This window comes from Rattus norvegicus, chromosome 4 (assembly GCF_036323735.1).
Source record: "Rattus norvegicus strain BN/NHsdMcwi chromosome 4, GRCr8, whole genome shotgun sequence".
Classification (NCBI taxonomy): Eukaryota; Metazoa; Chordata; class Mammalia; order Rodentia; family Muridae; genus Rattus; species Rattus norvegicus.
The window spans coordinates 17,760,527-17,779,821 of record NC_086022.1 but is presented as its reverse complement, the minus strand read 5'-3'; the positions used below and the strand labels follow the sequence as shown (position 1 = coordinate 17,779,821).

Below are 19,295 nucleotides of genomic sequence, written 5' to 3'. Positions count from 1 at the left end.
GCCTACAAACCAAAGCTGAATTTGTCCACTAAGACCGTTACTTCTGTCATTATGGTAGAGTTGGGAAGCTGTTCACCAAAGTATGCTATAATGAAATGACCCTACCGCAGCATAACTCAGAGCAGATAGGCTGAAAAGAGAACAGAAAGCACCGTGGTTAACCCATGACATGCTTTAAGAGGGATCAAACGAGAACAAAGGGAAAAGCAACTTAATTAGATCAACATTTCTTAAATTGCCTAGGACTACAATTTATAAACAGTTTTACTGTAACCTTAAGGAGGCTCTGTCACCCAGCATGCACCCCTCATCCACTCGTCCCAACAGCCCAGTCCTTCCCATTCTCCACCTTCTCTGTGCTCCATCTGCCCACTAAGTTACATAATCACTTCTCAGTGCTTCTGTGTTACAGACGAAGTTGATGCCTACAGCAGGCTGATGTAAAGCAATGAAGACTTGTCCTGAATGGTGTCCACGGGCTCCCTCCAATCTACCAGGAGCAGGACGAAAACTAGGGTTTCTCAAGACAAAAAGGGAAAATATGCTTAGCACAGCTTTTAGCTAAGTCTGACAGCCGGTTCTACAGACTGGGGTCTGCCAGCCTCGGCAGCCACATGTTCAAGTGACGGCAAACAAACAGCTATTCCCTATTCTCTGTAGACTACGGAGTAGCCCAAAAGGCAGAGCCAACAAAGAGGGCTTCTGTAACTGAGTAGCATCGCGAGGTGTGCTGAAGTACTTCCCGGGAAAAGACACAGCTAGATTCCTTGAGATGCAAACGGCGAGGCTCATTCTATTTCAGACTTAGGGGAAAGGGAAAACCCTGGCGATTCTTCGGTCCCAGGGTATGCACATGCTGTGAGGAACAGCACATGAACAGGAAGCGGCTGAGATACACTTTTAAGAGGTTCTCAAAGCAAGTGGGAGAAGGTGATGCTGTGACTGCCAGAAGTGGCCGAGCTGCTTGTCAACCATCAGAAGTCTGTAAGTAACGAATTCCTCTGCTTATAGGAACTCAACAGCAGAAAAGTAAACCGAGGAATGGAACCCAAGCCAAAATGGAGTCCTGAGTCCCTCTCCCCATACAAGCAAGAAGAACCCGTGGCAGTAGAGGTGGCATAGGTGTGAGCCAAGGTATGCTGTAAATTGCCAGCAGCTATCGGACACTAAAAAACAAGTCAGGGACTTCCTTCCCCAGAGCCCCGAGAGAGCGTGGCCTTCTAGCACATTGATTTCAGTTCTTCCTTCTAGAACAGGAACATGGCTGATTTCTACTTTCATGAAACCCAGTTATTTTCAGTTGGTTACCCCAGCCCTAGGAAGAGAAAACATTCCTGGGTAATGATTTATCCCTAAGTTCTATCTTTTGTCATAGCCATTACCAACTAAAAATTAAATATCTGCTTTTTAAATGTCTTTCTACCTGAAGAATTCAAAGGAAAAGACTCTTGCCTCTCTTGTTTATGTTCCCAACATATGATATATAAAGAAGCTCCTAAATATATCCTACTCAACCAGTAAACTATGCCTACTAAATACTTTTCAAGAGTAATACCTGGGATAACGGAGATACCCAAGAACCAATGGGGATAACCTTAACTGTGACTCACAGCACTGGGGATATGGAACTGAAGAGGCCACCTTCCGTAGCCAGACAGGAACCCCGGTGAAGCCACCCACAAAACTTTCAACCCCAAATTTATCCTGTCTACAAGAAATCCAGGGTCAGGGGATGGGGCAGAGACTAAGAGAATGGCCAACCAACAACTGGTCCAACTTAAGACCCATCCCACGGGTAAGCACCAATTTCTAATGCTATTAATGATTTTCTGTTATGCTTGCAAACAGGAGAATGTTGTCTCTGTTGAGAGGCTCCACCTAGCAGCTGACACAGACAGATGCTCCCAGCCGAATAGCAGATGGACCTTGGGGACTCTATGGAAGAATATGAGGAATGATTTGGGGTCCTGAAGTAGGTAAGAACTCCACATGAAGACCAACAGAGTCAACTAACCTAGACCCTTGGGTCTCAGAGACTGAACCACCAACCAAAGAACATACATGGTCTAGGCCTCCCCACTCATATGTAACAGATAAATAGCTTGGCCTTCATGTGGGTGCCAGACAACTGGAATGCGAGCTTTCCCAAATGCTGTTGCCTGTTCATGGGATATGTTCTACTTGCTGGACTGCTTTTTCTGGCCTCAATGGGAGAGGAAGCACCTAGCCTTTCAGAGACCAAGGTGTTAGGGGATATCCAGGGGCCCCTATACACTCAAGGGGAGGGGCAAATGGGGAAAGGATTTGTGAGGGGGTAACCAAGAGGGGGGCAGTGACTGGGATGTAAAGCAGATAAGAACCAAAATAAAATTAAAAACGAAAAAAGAAGTAGGCCAACTTTATGATGTTTAAGATTTGGAACTGCCTTCCAGATTAGGGGAATGTCGAAGCCAAAGAGATTTCATTCTAATGTGACAGTTGGGTGCTTTGAGTACAGAAGAAACCTCCCCCATATTTAACTTATAAACTATAAATGAATGATGGTCGTAAACTGGAACATGTAGGACAGTGGTCCTCAAGTTGTCTAAATCAGGAACAACCAAGAGACGCTGAAGTCACCAGTCTTGGACTAGTACTTGGAAAGAACCTGTGAATTTATGAGCAGCACCAGTTGAGACCAGATTGTGTTTAAAGTTAGTAAGTATTTAAAGAGCTAAATGAAGATAATAACCAAAATAACTAGCTCTTACTACTGTCTCCATGTTCCATAAGATATATAAATCACAGAGTACTCAGAAATATCATAATTATTTACATAGAAACCTTGAAATTCTTTAATATACTGTTTCTCAAATTCTGAGTATCTATTTACACACACACACACACACACACACACACACACACACACACACACACACACAATTTGCCACACAGATCTGTTCTCCTTCGTATGAAAAGGTTGTAAATTTGTATCAGCTAGAGACAATCTGAATTTCTAAGGTATTTTTGGAAGTTGAAGGGAATGTAGGTTTTCCTGAAATAAAGTAACTTAACCTTTGAAGTCTTCTAGTAGTCACGTGACCTAGCCCTAGCCTGACTAGTATAAAATTAGCTAACTGTATGTGGATACCAAGCTCATTAGAAGAACACTGTGTCCCCAAGTCTATTACACATTTATATTATAGAAAAGGAGTGGAAGGTTTTTTTTTAAACTCTGCTAATTTCATAACAAAAAGAATACATGAAATCTTTACCTGGAAATTGCTAACTAGAGCTGCTTACCCATTAGACAAAGACCCTGACCATAAAGGCCTATTCATACTGATAGATCCTTAAATTGTAATAGATACCTCATAGCTCATTTTCTACTTGTTAATTCATTCATACAGAAATGTGAAATATATTTCACTTAGCAATTAAAATTAGATAAAAAAAAAACCAACTCACAACCTGAAGCATTCAGAGCTCAAGTAAGTGATTAGCACAGTAAAGGATTCTCAGTAGATTGTAGTAAATACATCTCTACCCATAACACAGAAAAAAACAAAGCTAGAAACACATATAAGCAATTGTCGTGATTTCACAAAATCAAACACAGGAGAACCTTCAGCTAAAGTTCTAGACTAAATATCTCTAAGTCATCAAATTAAAACGGAAATTAGGCGTATCCTGTGATGTGTCTCCCTCAAGGATCTCACACAAGGAGTAACTTCCAGGGAAGAACATGGTGACAACTGACTTAAGCAGATATTGAGGTCAAAATGACAACTTTGAAAAGAAAACTCTCAGAAGGCATATTCTGATAGCAAATGTGGGTGTGTTCACAGAACCAAATCTAATGTGATTTCATCCGGCCAGACTGTCTTAAGATCAAATAATACACCAACTCTTGCCCTTGTCACCTGTCACACCAATGGAGTTCTATCTTCACACAACTTTTAAAAAGAGGAAGAAAGGATTCGTTTTATTATTAAACTTCTGATCAAGGGCAACATTGGAATAGTTAAGCAACTTAATTGAAATCTATGCCCAAATCCCTTCTGTTCTAACTGCAATGCACTCTACTTCTTCCTTTGACCTCCCTGGCTAACAGTAAGCCACTTCCTTACCAAAACACAACAACTTAGGTCTTCTTTGGTGCATGGCCACTAAAACTAGGTAAACTCCTGGGTGTGGTAGCACACACCTTTAAATCCAGAACTTGAAGAGTATCAGGAAGGTGTGTCTATAGATTTGAGGCTAGCTTGGTCTACACAGTGAGTCCTGGATCCCAATCAAACAAACAAACAAACAAACAAACAAACACTCAGTAAAACAGGCTTAAAACATCAGGCTCTAAGATGTCTTTCAGTTCGGCAAATAGATTTGAAGTCTTCAAATAATAAACAACTTTATAATTTAATATCATTGCATAGTTTTAAGACAAATGGAGCAACAAGTGAATGTTTCTAGACCAGACATTGCATATAATCACTTGATAACCTACAAGTATAAAAAAAAAAAAGGCTGCATGGCAAAGTGACTTCATAGAAGAAAAAAATACCCACCACGAGGAACAAAATGAAGGAATACAAGTGAGAATCCTAAGAATAAACTGAAAACCACACTTACTATATAAAACTAGTACTGCAGATAAGCATTCTATATCTTCATTAAAGATATCAGGGGAATACAGAGGCATTTTTTATCTAGCAACATGGCTGTCCTGGCAAGAGATTCAAAGATCTTCTAAGTCTCTGTGATGTGGCTGTAATGCCGACAGTATGGTCTGGCGGAAACACAGACCAGGCTTTAGTACACAGTTTAATCCCAAACAAAGATGTCTTATTGTGGGGCAATCAGAGGACGATTTGCCAGAGCAAGTCAGAGATAGGATTTGTCCAGCTATTTAAGCGCAGGGCAGGGAGATTCAGTTGGAAGTTGAGTCAGTGTAGTGGAGTTGAGTTCTGAGCGGTTTAGTTGAGTGTGTACAGTGCACTGGAGTTGAGTTCATTCGTGAGTTCATGCAGCTCAGTGCAGGGCAGCAGAGGCAGTTGTGGCCAGAGAATGAGAAGGAGCCAGAAGATTACAACAAGTAGCCAGAGTTAGAGTGAGGCTAAGCAGAGCAATTCAGAGAGAACCTGAGAGAAGCCAGAATGAATCAGTCAGCTTGGAGAGGCGTCTAAGCCAGAATAGCTGAGTTCAACCAGGCAGAGTTCGGAAAGAACTAGAAAGGTTCTCCTGCAGTAAGCAGGCGAGATGGCTTACATCTGACAAGTGAAAGTTAGATTTACAGGGAAACAGTTGCTTTCTTGAGGGGAAAGAGATTATAGAGAATTGGAATTGAACTGATGTTCTTTGGAAAGTGGGAATCGCTGATAAGTTAGTGACAATGACATTAGACGATGTGCTGCGCTTAAAACACACATGCTCACACTGGCACACATACAAGAGCACACACGTGGATACATACAGGCCAAGATGGAGCTGTAGATGTGTAACTGAGCTCTTAGCTTGGAGAACTGAGTCTTCATTAGGAAGTAAACAAACCTTTACTTAAACTGCTTCTGGAAATTCTGTTTCACTCATCAGAGGATCACAGCTAGTTGTGATTCGTAGTGAAGCCATCTTTTGAGTGACTTTTTTGAACCAAGAATTTTTACAAGCAGAGATAAAATAATTTTGGTGACAGCATGAGCCAGTCCATGTCCTGCCAATGGTGACAAGTGACTCTGAAGGTGAGCTAGCAGTTGCTGATAGTTTTGCCTTTCTTTCCTTTTTGTCCTTCAGTGTTTCAAATACAGTGGCAATGGCAAAGAAGAAAAGATAGATAAGGGGATATGTTTTTAGGCATATGGAGTTTAAATTTCTATAAACCACACATATAAAGCACTAAAGGAAACCTGTGAAGGAACATGTGTCATAAGTAGATTAAGCAGTGATGTGGTTTCTTAAAGAATATTAAAAAAAATCTTAATAAAGCATGGGGTATGGATTCCAGGACAACTCTCGTAAGGGAAGAGGCATATCATAGATTTCTTTTCTACTCTTAACTCCTACACTGCAAGTGGAGTCTGCATGCCCAGAGGCACTGGGTCTGGAATGCCCTGCAGCAGCAGAGTACAGCTGACTGGGCTGGAAGAGGTGCTCTCACACACCCTGCTGAACCAAGAGACATGATACAAACCCATATATTCTTTCTCTGGGGTTATTAACTAGCCGATATTTACATGGTCTAGGGGACATGGTATTTAATAGTCTGAGTAATCTCCTGCCAGGTCTCTGTGACAGAGGGACCTGACAGGCTGTCTGAAGGCTTTAAGAGGCAGGATCCTTTCTTCTGAATACAAAACTAACACTCGGGGAATGTGTCATTTTAAGTGAAATTGAATCGTAAGATGTGTGGTTTTCGTAAAACAATTTCCTGTATTGAGCTTCGAAATATAAAAACACAATATGAAGGAGAGAAGAGTGACAGTGATGATTTTAAATATGTACATATATTTTTAAACATCAGGAAACTGCACCGTGGTCTTGGATTTCTATGCAAACACATGCATTTTTGTTTTAGGAAAAAAAATTCTGTGGTCAAGCTGTTTCCCCTAGGGATACGTCTTTCTATGAGATACGTAGCCTCCTGGTTTTGGACCCCACCATCATTACTGAAATGAGAGCAAGGTGGGCAGAAAAATGGACCTGCTGAGCGTGTGCAGGAGATCTGGCTGAGGGAACTTTTCAGCCAGCACAAGAACGAGAAATGAGACACAGGGAATGCCAAATAAACACAAGTCCTGCAGCAGTTGATCTGGAAGGGGAAACTGGATGAAAGGGACTGTCAAGGAGGTTTTAGGGCTGGATGACTCGGTAAGTTAAAACTCAGATGGCTGTCAGTCAATCCTGGTCTTCCTCACTCACTTTTTTGGAAAAGTATTATTTATTAGCAAAGAAATGTAGTTCTATGAATGTCTACGTGATGATTTCTTGCCTTCCCCTGAAACTGGGTTTTTCCAAGTGAGGACTTGGAAGGAGCATCACCTCTAGTCCCAATAGCTCCATTCTGCACAGCTCTGCACACCTAGCACATCCTCAATCGACACATCCAAGGCAAACACAGCCAGCATCAGACTGTCGGGGTCGCTTTGATCCATAAAATTTTGCATAATGATATTCAAAGGCACCTTTATTTAAACACATTTTTCCAAGTAAGCATATATTCTAAATGTAAACCTCACTAGTTTACCTAAAGACAGAAACACCTTCATCAGACACATACCTACACATTACAGAAGTTCAGTAATAGTAAAAATAACGGGCAAAAGGCCTTTGTCTATTTTTTGGCTGGTTGGTTAGTCAGTCGGTTGGGTTTCAGATACAGGGTATCTCTATTTAGTCCTGGCTGTCCTGGAACTCACAGTGTAGGCCTCTAACTCAGAGACCCACCTCCCTCTGCCTCCTGAGTGCTAGAATTAAAGGTGTAATTAAAGCACTGCCCTGCTTGGTTATTTTGTCTTAAAAAAATTAACATATCCCTCTGAAAATGTTGTCCGGGCTCATTTCCATAAAATTCTTCCATCTACTCTTCTGAAAAAGGTTTTCCCAAAAGTAAAAATGTTATCATTTTGGTTGGTCGGTTGGTTGGCTGGGTTTTGGATACAGGGTTTGATGATTCTACATTTTTGTTTCAAGGCAATGCATCTTACAACCAAGCTTAGCAACCATGCATTCAGAAGTTACTCACTTAAAATGAAGATCTTTGAAAGTAAAGTGGGTTTCCACAATTCCCGTCGTTTTCACTCTAGTTCTGAGAACATCCTGCTGGGTTGGGATGTAATTTGGTTGTGCTATTCTGTCCAAGTCATTCAGGTAGCTGCACATAACCAAAAAAAAAAAAAAAAAAGGAAAAAAAAAAACAAAAAATACCAACCAAACAAAACAAAACAACACAAAAAAAACACAAAAAAACAACCAAACCAAAAAAAACAAAACAAAAACAACAACAAAAACAAAAACAACAAAACAACAAAAAAACGAAAAACAACAACAAAAAAAACTTAGTGTTAATCGGAACAAGAGCCAAGAAAAGTTACTTAAACAAAAACTACAATATATTTTAATTATGCAATGTTCTAAAGTCTTCAAGGGTTTTTTATAAGCATATAAAAGAAAATGGGTTTAAGCTTTCATGTTGCATAGTTATTCAAAAATCTTTAGTGCATCTTTAAGTGCCTTAAGCTTTGTTTTTTAGGCACAGTGATTCAAAGGAGAGGGGCATAGAATGTCTAAACTGAGTACTCTGAGCTTGTTCCTTAAAATTCTTCCTCGCCACCATGTGTGGGTCTGCACTTTCCCTACTGTTGAAGATTTCACAGGTCTTAAATGTGAATGCAGCAGCAAGAACCCTCACCAAGGGCTGGAAGAATGCTGTTTCCTGCTAGCCTTATGTTTCACACAGGGAAACCCACACCTTCCTGCTCTTTAACTCCACAGCTCTACAAACATTGATCAGGGAGGCCCAGAGGCCCCCAGTACAATGCAGGCTTTTGTCAGTGGCTTTACTTGTCCATCACAGTGAGCAGACAAGACCCTGCTGTTAAGGGGGGTTTTGTCCCTACACACTTCACCTTAAGACATAGAAAAAGCAAGCTACACCAGTTCCTTCCTTGCTGGCTAGCATTCAAGTCACAGAAAGCACTACACAGGCTCCTGGGAGAAAAAAGGCATCGCTGGTGTTGTGAACCCTATGAATCTGCAATCCCAGCTGCCTGGCAGGACGGTCTCATCTTCCACTGGTGGTACCACCACCATCGACGCAACCAACTGACATCTGAGTTGATTTTAGACCTGCTCCACAGTTAGAAATCCAGTTAAAAACCTTTGTCTTGGGAAGTTGCAGGTGCCCAAGTATAGTTATTAAATTGATTACAACATCAAGTGTAACTGTGGGCTGTTCCACACACATCCCCATTCCCAGATAACAACTCAGAGGTTTAGAGTTTATTTAAAAACACCTAGGCCATAATCTAGGCGTGTTCCCTGACCAGCTCATAACTTCAAAAACCCTTTTATTTTATTTTATGTCTGCCACATGGCTCGTTTCCGCTCATCAGTTTCATACATCCTAACTTCTCCTCCGAGTCTGGGAGGCAAATCATCCTCCTGACTATCTCCCAGAGTTCCAGTCTCTCAATCAGAACTCCCACCTTCCGCTTCCTGTCTTTGGCTAACAGACCATCAGCTTTTTATTGGCAGTTAATGATTCCAAATCCTACTCAGGAGATCATCCTCACAATCAAGGTCCTTTCTAAATATGTATGTGTGTATCCTTAGAGGCAGCAGCTACTCTGAGCCTTAATCAAGAGAAGCTTCTCTTCACAGTGAATGGTAATGACTGTTGAACCTCGAGGATGGCCATGGTGATGAGGAGAAGTCATGGTTGAAGGCTCAAGCCTCAGGATGACATTTACACGACCCTTTCCAAGGCAATGAAAACTCGGCAGAAGCAGGTGCAGCAAGAGCATCCGAGCTCCACACGCGCTCTGAAGAATGCAGAGGGCTTTTGGATTCCAGTGACATTCTTGGTAGCACACTCAAGACAGGGATAGCCCTACTCTGTAATCTTCCAATCAGCAATGACATATGCATGAGGCTTTTGAAAACATAGGTTAATAACAGCATTGCTATCACAAATACGTGAGTAAAACAGAGACAGCGCTCAGATACTGACACTCAAAGCCTGAGTAGTATAAGAATGTGCCAGGCGATTCTCCAGCACGAGTGGCTGGGTGACGGAACTGGCTCCGGTGTGATCTTCATGATAGTTGAGTTCTGAACCTGTGGGTACTTACTACGCCGCCGAATCGTTCAGCTGGTACTCCCGGGATCTGTTGAAGCAGGCTTGCACACCGCTGTCCTTCCACAGTCTCTTTATGACGCCGGCGAGCTCCGCGGTCATAAAGCCTTCCTCTGCAGCCCCAGCAAGCACGAAGAGTTGGCGAGCATCATCCTGCACATTTCACGAGATGAGAGATGGTACCGATGAAGAGGTAAGCAGAAACTCCTGCACTGTTTTTATAGAAGTGACACAGATTTTCTTTCTCTAAAGCACTGCTTGAAAAACTGATCTATCAGTGTGTATGTATGTGTGTGCATATACGAGTATATTCAAATATATGCTCAGATATTATAGGTATAATAACATATGTGTGTATGTATTAATAATCAGTGAGGAAGTGTTTGCTAACCAGATACAGAGGAGGAAATCAGAACCGCTTTGGAGTAACAGTGAATGTAAGGGACAACACACACACACACACACACACACACACACACACAAATTTCTGAACAAAAGACAACTATATATGAGGTTAGTTCGGCTCTGCTTCAGTGATGAAGGGCTAACAGTTAGTGAACCACAAGTGATCCACCACATTCAGTCATTGTCTAAGTGAAACAGAAGAAGAACCTCTCGACTGGTTATCTTGTCTTCCGTAACCCTGCTTTTACAAATAGGAAACAGGAGTCTGGTGGAAGGAGCTTCTACTTCCTGTGTGCCTTATTCATGTAGAGGCTTCAATGTCTGAGGTGTAGGCTAGCATAATCCTGACTAAGACCAGACACATGTGTAAGCTCTCAGATCTGAATGTGTGTAGCAATCGCCATCCTGGAAGCATAGTGGAGACCCTAGGTAGAAACGATCTAAAGCAAAGCCAAACAAAACCGAGCTGTCATAAGGCACTTTGTAGCTTGAGATGTATGGTGGGGGATAAGCCATTATTATTCCCCAGGGGTGTCCTTCCAAACTGCAGCCGGTTCTCCGATCTTTGGGTTGAAGGGATCTAAATAGTTAGAGTGCACTGGAGAAGTACAGAGGTATTTATCATTTTGTTAGCCTTATCATCATTCTATGTACAGTACTGAATAAACTCTACTATGCTCTGATCAGACTACTTTTTAACAATAATCTAGAAAGTATTTGAAGTACACATGGAGATTACATGTAAATATACCTTTTGGGTTTTTAAAATAGGTTTTTCCTACACATCCCAGGCTAGCCTTGAACCTGTGATCCTCCTGCCTGAGCACCGAGTGCTGAGATTACAGGAGGGCAGGATCCCACTTGGAAGCCATGCTATAAATAAGCTTGATCATCTTTGGATTGTGGTGTTTGCTGAGTGTTCTTGGACTAACTGCCTGCCACTCCTGGGCTAATGGTGTACTGTAGTGGAGTGTTACAGACTGATGAAAATATGGCGGAGTATGCAGCAGAGAAGTGTCCCAGGGCACGCTGGCAGAGCAGACCAACTGATGGTATGAATTCATCCTGCTGCTAATTCGTGAAACATTTTCTTTTTTTTTTAGCTGGAACTCCTCATGGAAACTAATTAAGTCTCTCAGCATGGGAACGCATTATTCAAGCATATGTTTCCCTCTTTCGTAAACCACAAGAGAAATACATGCAAGCCAGCAACACGTGCGAATCCTTAGCAAACCAGCATACCATGGGCTGTGGCCACTCTTAGCACGATTAGCCTAGTTCCAGCAATAAGGTCACCTACCTCACACATACATACACACACACACACACACACTCACACACTCTCACACCTGCCATTTTTATTTACTAAACACACAGAAAACATAATTTAGTTTAGAAGAATACTTAAGTAGTCTTTTAAAAATGTACTTTGTCGTGTAACCTTTTGTCACTTTTAGTAAAGTTTTTGGCAGAAGAGATGAAGACCCTCCAGTCTGGGTCACCTGAACAGACCCTTTTCTTTCCTACTGTCCTGGAGCACACCCCAAAGAAAACGCAGAAGGAATTTTGGATGCTGTATTTATAAACTGCAGTTCCCAAGGCATTCACATGTCTGTTCCTTTTATAGACTGCACATGTAAGAGAGAGACCATGTGACCTTTTTCTCTCTGTGTCTGCCTTATTTGACTTAGCACAATGTCCTCCTGATTACCATGAAATATTGGTCAAACTTGCACAGAGAGAAAACTAAACAATGCCAACCTGGAGCAGGGGAAGTGGACAGAGAAGCAGGAAGTATGGTTCAGAAGAAAGAAACCAAAGGACAGGCTGAAATGATTGCACAGAACTAATGCCGGACACCAAAACTAATCACAGTTGACTTTTTATAGTAATTAAGTTTATTTTAGCCACTCTCCTAACTCAAAAATGTAAAGGATGAGAAAATGGACATGTTAATTTGAATTATTGTAGTAACTATATTGCTATCCCGTGAATCCCATATAACATCGAATTGTAAACCTCAAAACTCTGCAGTAAAATTGACTTTAAAAGAGTCTCTTCCTCACAAAATGTAAACTAACTGGAATTAACTGGAAGCTTGGCACAGTGTGATGCTGTACAGCTGTAATCCTGGTACTCAGGGTGCCTGGGAGCCTGACATAGGCTCATCTCAAGTTCTAGGCCAGCCTGGGCTACACAGTGAATGCAAAGTCAGCGTAAATCACAGTGAAACCCTGCCACAGGAAAACCAGATGGGAATATTTACCTCCCGGTTACTGCTGGGCATTTAGCCGACATCTAATCATCTACCGATGAGACTGAAGTAATAAATTTGAGCAGAAAGCATTATAGAAAGCTTCCTATCTCACTTTGTGTTTTAAACAACACAAGGCAACTTGTCTCAAATATGACGGCCAGTCACCCAGGCATATAAATCATTAAATCAACAATCAGCCCTTCTTGTCTAAAAGTTAAAACTGTAGGACTTTGCAAAAAGTTTCAAACACAAAACTCCTTGAAAGCATCTAGAAATGTCAACAGAAACACATAACAGTAAAGGTGAAACGGACAGAGACCATGCAAGACAGAACTGGGCTATGGTTAGTGAAATGGTTTACAGGATACACGCCACGGTGTTAAATGCAAAGGGCTAGAGGGCTTGGCTCAAAGTTAGACTTATTTCAATCTCCAGCCTACCTACTACCAAGACCTCTCTATAAGCACCACGTGGTGCACAGACCATACATACATACATTATAAATGCATACATACACATATATACATACATTATACATACATACACATATACACATACACAATACACACATACACACACACATATATATACATACATACATACATGCATACACACACACACACACACACACACACACACACACACACACACATGATTCAGAGGCCACGATGGAGTGACATTGAAGAAACAGGATGGCAGGCTTTTGCAATGTTCAGGATTTCAAAGGCAAGAAAGAGTATACTTTCTGTTGGGCACAGAGCAAAACAGTACATTTTCAGGGCCCAGTGCATCAGGATTCAATCTAAAAGCACAAACACTTTTTAATAGTCAAAGCAATCTAAAATGTGAGAACCCCAGGGGAGGCTTTTAAAGCAACAGCTAGATAACTAATCAGGACACAGAAGAAACAACTTCCAGATGAAAGTATTCTTTGCATAGGAAGCATCAAAAGGCTCTTCTGAAACGCAAGGTAAACATGAGGGTAAACTAGAATAAAAATAGTGACACCTCTGAACTGAAGCTGTAAGGATAATTTTCTGTTACGAGGACTGATATACGATTCTGGAAATCACATATAATGATGGTTACTGTTGTGTTAAACCTACCACGTTCCTACAGATACGGCACTATTTAGGTATATGGCAATGAAGTTCTCAAGAACTTTAATTGGGAAAGAAAGAAATTTTGTGGGTTTGCCACTCTGTGGCTCAATGGCAACCTTAGATGACGAAGGCTTGCTTTAAGAAGAATGAAATTTGGTGGATGTAAGGGGCATCTCCAGGCAGAGATGGAGACCTGGGATAGGAGAACCGCCCAAGAATTGATGGGGTGTCCTTAGCTGTGACTCACAGCATCTGGAGGCTGGGCAGGAACCCTGGTGGAGCAATAGGGACACCAACTCACCCACAAAACTTTTGACCCAAAACTTATCATTACAAGAAATGCAGAGACTGGAGATGGAGCAGAGACTGAGGAAACAGCCAGTCAATAAGTACCAACCCTTAACACTATTAATGAAACTATATTATGCTTGCAGACAGGAGTCTAGCATGGCTATGCTAAGAGACCCTACCCAGCAGCTGAGCATCACCTAACAGTCAAACATTGGATGGAGCTTGGGGTCTCTTATGGAAGAATAGGAGGAAGGATTGCAGCCCCTAAGGGGATATGAACTCCACAGGAAGACCAAGTCACCTAACTTGGATCCCTGGGACTGTCAGAGGCTGAACCACCAACCAAAGAACACACACAGGGTGGACCTAAGCCTCCCTGCATATATGTAGCAGACGTGCAGCTTGGTCTTCCTGTGGGTCCTGAATAACTGGGACAGAGGCTATCCCAAAAGCTGTTGCTGGTGTGTGGGACATGTTCTTTTAGCTGGGCTGCCTTGTCTGGCCTCAGTGAGAGCGGAAGCTCCTATCCTCACAGAGACTTGATGTGCTGGGGTGCAGAGGGTAGAAACCCAAGGGGCCCCCACCTGCTGAGATGAGAGGGGGAGGGGAATGGGGGGAGGCCTATGGGAGGTGTGACCAGGACGTAAAGTGAGTAAGAACAGTAGATAAATCAGTAAGCAAACATGAAACTATAGCACGCTTTCTCTATAATCAAAAGCAAACATGACTTGAGGCAAGGCAATAGTCATGTTTCTTTCCCCATAATATTATTTAAGAGTGGGAGGGTAAAGCCTAAAAGTAAAAAAAGTCTAGGTGAGTTTTAACTGCATTGGAGGTTGTAAAAAACGTTTACTAAATTTCAGTGAATTGATCAGGAATCATAAGCGTCACAGTATTAAGAAATTACTGGTAGTTGCATTATCAAAAATGTAACTTTACATATGTTTATAATAATACATATGTGTTAAAGTTAATGAAAATAAAAAATACATTTAAGTTTTTCATGGGGAAAATCAAAAGTCCAGAGAGACACAGAAACACATGACAATCGAAGGTGACCTGAGACAGTGAAGTAGTCTATGCTGGAGGGACACATGGCACTGGAGGCACACATGGCACTGGAGGGACACATGGCACTGGAGGGACACATGGCACTGGAGGCACACATGGCACTGGAGGGACACATGGCACTGGAGGGACACATGGCACTGGAGGGACACATGGCACTGGAGGGACACATGGCACTGGAGGGACACATGGCACTGGAGGGACACATGGCACTGGAGGCACACATGGCACTGGAGGCACACATGGCACTGGAGGCACACATGACACTTCAAAGCTCAGTGTCACTGTGCTGTTTGCATCACTATCTCTCAGGATGGAGACAATATAAAACCAAGGGCTCCTCACCTCTCTCCGCTAACGTACAGTGGAATACTACTGTAAAGGCCTCACCTCTCTCCGCTAACATACAGTGAATACTACTGTAAAGGCCTCAGATGCTCCTCTAGCGGGCCCAGCAGGTGTAAATGCCTGGGGACATTTTGAAGAAATGAGATTTGGAAAGAACAGAAATTACCAGCTATTAAAAACCTACAGTATGTAGAACAGTCTGGATTTAATACAAGCCAAGTGGATAAAAATACCAACGTAAACTTATATGATCAGAGCTGTAAGATAAATCAGTATGGAAGAATGTGGTTATTCCGAAAACACTGATGGGTGATAAGGTATAAACTGGGAGGTACGGATATGGTTGATTAAGTTCATCTGGTGGAATATTTCAGAGGCTACAGAACAAGCGAAGGTTAAAGAACTGACCTTTAAAGTAGCATAAATATCTGTTAAATCTTTTACTGACTGAAGATGTTCAAAATTTAAACATAATGAAAACAATAGCATAGGGAATTTTAATAAAGAAAAATACCTAAGAATAACGTGAAGGATAATAAACAAAATATAAGAAAAACTACTACTGGGACAAAAGCCGAATGCATGTGCACTTATAAAGCAGCAAGCAGGAAATTAAAACAGAAAGACCCCAGTGGGTAAGCAAACCCAGGCCACAAGCAGATAATAAAAACATAGATAGTAATGGTATAGAATGCCATTCAAGGGAAAAAAATTCACGTTATATTGAGCTAAGACTCACTAACCACAGATCAGAAAGTTCCCTTAACTCTGGCTGCCTTAAGTAAGAAGAAAACACATACTCAGACTGCTGCCAAAGAGAATTGCTAAATATTCTGTAACACCAATCCTGCAAGTTAGGCAGATAGAGATAAACCAACAAACAAGCAGCTGAAAACACTCAAAGTGTCCGAAGAGAGAAATGACCATCTCCTAGGGGCAAGGTGATGCTGGTCAGGAAAGGGCACCAGTAGACTGGGGCTCTGGGCTTCCTCACAGTACAAGGTATCTTCCAAAGAATGAGAAACCAGTCTTGGCTTTGGATGTGCTGCCAAATCCTAATAGAAAAATAAAGCTCGGTGACATAGAAATCATAATTTTCAAGCTATTTTAGTAAATATATTCTCTGCCAATTGCTGCGAACCCATAAAATCGTGCTTCCTGGCTGTCCTCATTCTGGGCATGTTACTGCAGACCAGCCCACTGTCATAATGTGATACCAGGGCCTACCGTGTGCTCAGTCCTACACCACGCTTCCTACCACACAAAAGTCTGAACTGCCAATATTTTAGTATTCACGGATGGGCCAACCTCGCTTTGAGAATGCTTTAAAGAGCCAGTAGCCATAAATTGGATTGTACCACACCAACCTTGGAAATAATTTTGATTCTTTCTCAATTAATGCAGGCTATGGCCATGCATCCTCATCATGCCTGATTCGTTAGTTGGCCAGCTCCAGAACAAACACATGCAGGCGATCCTGAATGACTCAGAGGTTGCAGTTATGCATTTATTCATTGGCATGTATATGGAACAATGGTCAAAAATGAGGCATGAAATCCAGGGAGCGAAAGGGAAGTAGGGAAGGGGGAATGATGTAATTATATGTTAATTATTTCTAACTACAAAGGACACAGTCGCAACAAAAACAAGTAGGCTTTTTAGTGTTGGTTTAGTAATTCTGAAGTCCATTTGGAACAGAAATGCTTACTGGTCTTGATATTTTGTTAAAGGAACAAGGCAAGTGAGTCAAAACCTACTAGGTACCAATTCATCTGTGATGCAATATAAACGAACACACTGTGATTCTGTCAACAATAGTGTCCAATCATTGATAATAAAGTCAACAGAGTTTATTGAGCATCTATTATGGCCAAGGGTTATTATAAACAAGATTTTTTTCTTTTAAAAATCCTATGTGGTAGATGTTCTTTTTTTTTTTTTTTTTTTTTTGTAGTCCTTATAATTAAACATGATTAGACACACTGAGTCACATACTTAGGGCCAGGTCTGGGAAAAACAAAAGTATATCAGTGGGGAGAGGTGGAGAGGTGTCTCTAAGCACACCCAATTTAACATTAAAGGTAGTATTTTCAAGTCATCAGAAATGGGCTGGAGCATTATAGAAAATAATACGAGTTAAAATTTGAGAAGATGGGTCCATTGTGTCTGTACACAGCATGAGGATTTGGTTCGGATCCCTCTCACCCATTTTAGGAACCAAGCATATCTTTGTGCCTTTCTAGGTACATCTCACAGTTTGGGGAAGACCGAGACAGGAGGCTGAATTACTGAGTGCCAGGTTCAGGGTGAGACCCTGTCCCAAAAAAATAAGGTGGAATGCAATTGAAGAAGACTAAAGAGGATGCTAACCTCGGTCTTCCCAACCACACACACAAACTCACAGGAACACGCCCAAATGCAAACACACGCTTACAAAGTTCACAATAGTCTTGGCTAGACAATGAGTTTGATGCCATTGTGGGAAACCTGAGACCTTGAAGCAACAGGAAGAATGCTAATCCCAGTAACTGGGAATATTCTCTTTATATTAAGACCAAGAGAAAAATGTCAGAATTCATGCAATAAATAAATAAATAAATAAATAAATAAATAATATGTTTTGGTGAGAAACAGTGAATATCTCTCCTACTCAAAGAAAACCATTCTGAAGACAACTGAACAAAAATGAGAGTGCCCAGAGGAATCCACAAGGGAAATACAAACGAACTACTATAAACTCTTCTCATCTTTAGTAAATGTCAACGAAAAACTAAAAGACAAAGCTGACAAATCTTCCGCACTTACAGTGAAAATTGCAAGGCTGGTCATATCTAATCAGTGTGATCCTTGGCAATAGACAGTGATGAGGGCTTGCTACCAAAGATAATCTACTCTGCTCTCACCTGTAAAGCATGTCTGTGCTCCTTCGTAGAAATAAACATCTCATTTTCCTCACCTCGAAATACAGGGATTGCTATTTCAGGGAAAAAAATAAAAATAAAAAAAAGGCTTTCCAGTGTGTCTTTGCATGTGCTCCTCCTTGGTTGTAGAGGAGCTTTTCTTCATTGCTTTCTAGAAACCTCTTACAAATGTTCCTTCCTCATGTGCAGGCTCTCCTCACTTCATCTTTATAACCTCCAGAGTAATTGCAAGGGGCTTAGCGTGCTTAAAGTCTATGTAGACACAAGGCAGCCTGAAACACAGACAGAGGAGAACAGATCATGGGAGACCACACCCTCTGTGTGAAGCCAGAACCTGGGAAAGCTGAGGGTGTCAGAAATAAAAGTTGATAGCAGGAAGGGGGTGGTTGCTAGGTGCATCTATGGGTACATACACGATTCCAGAGCCTCAGAAGTGTGATTACCCATAAAGCCGCACACTTCCTCAGAGTACGTACTCCTAAGGCTAAGCCGGCGGGTCTTACAGGAAAGGTTTAAAAAGAGTTCTTTCCAAGACAGGCATGAAAATCAAATGGCTTCTCATAAAACTGCTTGCACTGTCCCTGAATCATCAAAAACCCAGGCTCTCAAAGGCTCTAAAGCTTTTCTTCTTACAGCCACTGTAGGATCTGATTCCCAATACTGGAAGCGTGGGTGCTATTTAGTTTGGTTCGTTTTTCTGAGGTGAGGCTTCACTTTGTAGCCCAGGTTGACTTTGAACTCACCACGTAGCTTAGTAGCTTAGTGAGCGTCTTACCTCCGTCATGAGGATCCTCTTGCCTCAGTGCCCCTCCCTGGGATTACAGGCCTGAACAGCTCCAACCCACTTACACAAATGAATCTGCAGGTTTTCAGTGGCCATAATTGGAACTGCTACAAAAGTACAATTTCTGGTTTGCTTCCTCTTCTTAATCTCAGCCTGTGCCATTATACTAAACAGAGATTAAATAGTCCGTGCGGCTGACATTTCAAGGGTTTCAAAATAATTTTAAATAATTCAAAGCATTCCTCTAAATTTCCTCCCGAAATAAGATTCGGTTATATCTAGAATATTT

General features: G+C 41.6%; 1 protein-coding gene across 1 annotated transcript in view; it reads right to left on the bottom strand.

Moving 5' to 3' along the window:
• Gnai1 (G protein subunit alpha i1) overlaps positions 1-19,295 on the bottom strand; it is an 84,116-nt gene that overhangs the window by 10,355 nt on the left and 54,466 nt on the right. Inside the window, exons 4-5 of the mRNA NM_013145.2 lie at positions 9,825-9,982; positions 7,718-7,846 (exon numbers count right to left, since the gene is read on the bottom strand). Of these exons, the coding sequence (NP_037277.1) occupies positions 7,718-7,846; positions 9,825-9,982 (287 nt within the window). The remainder of the gene's footprint in view (positions 1-7,717; positions 7,847-9,824; positions 9,983-19,295) is intronic.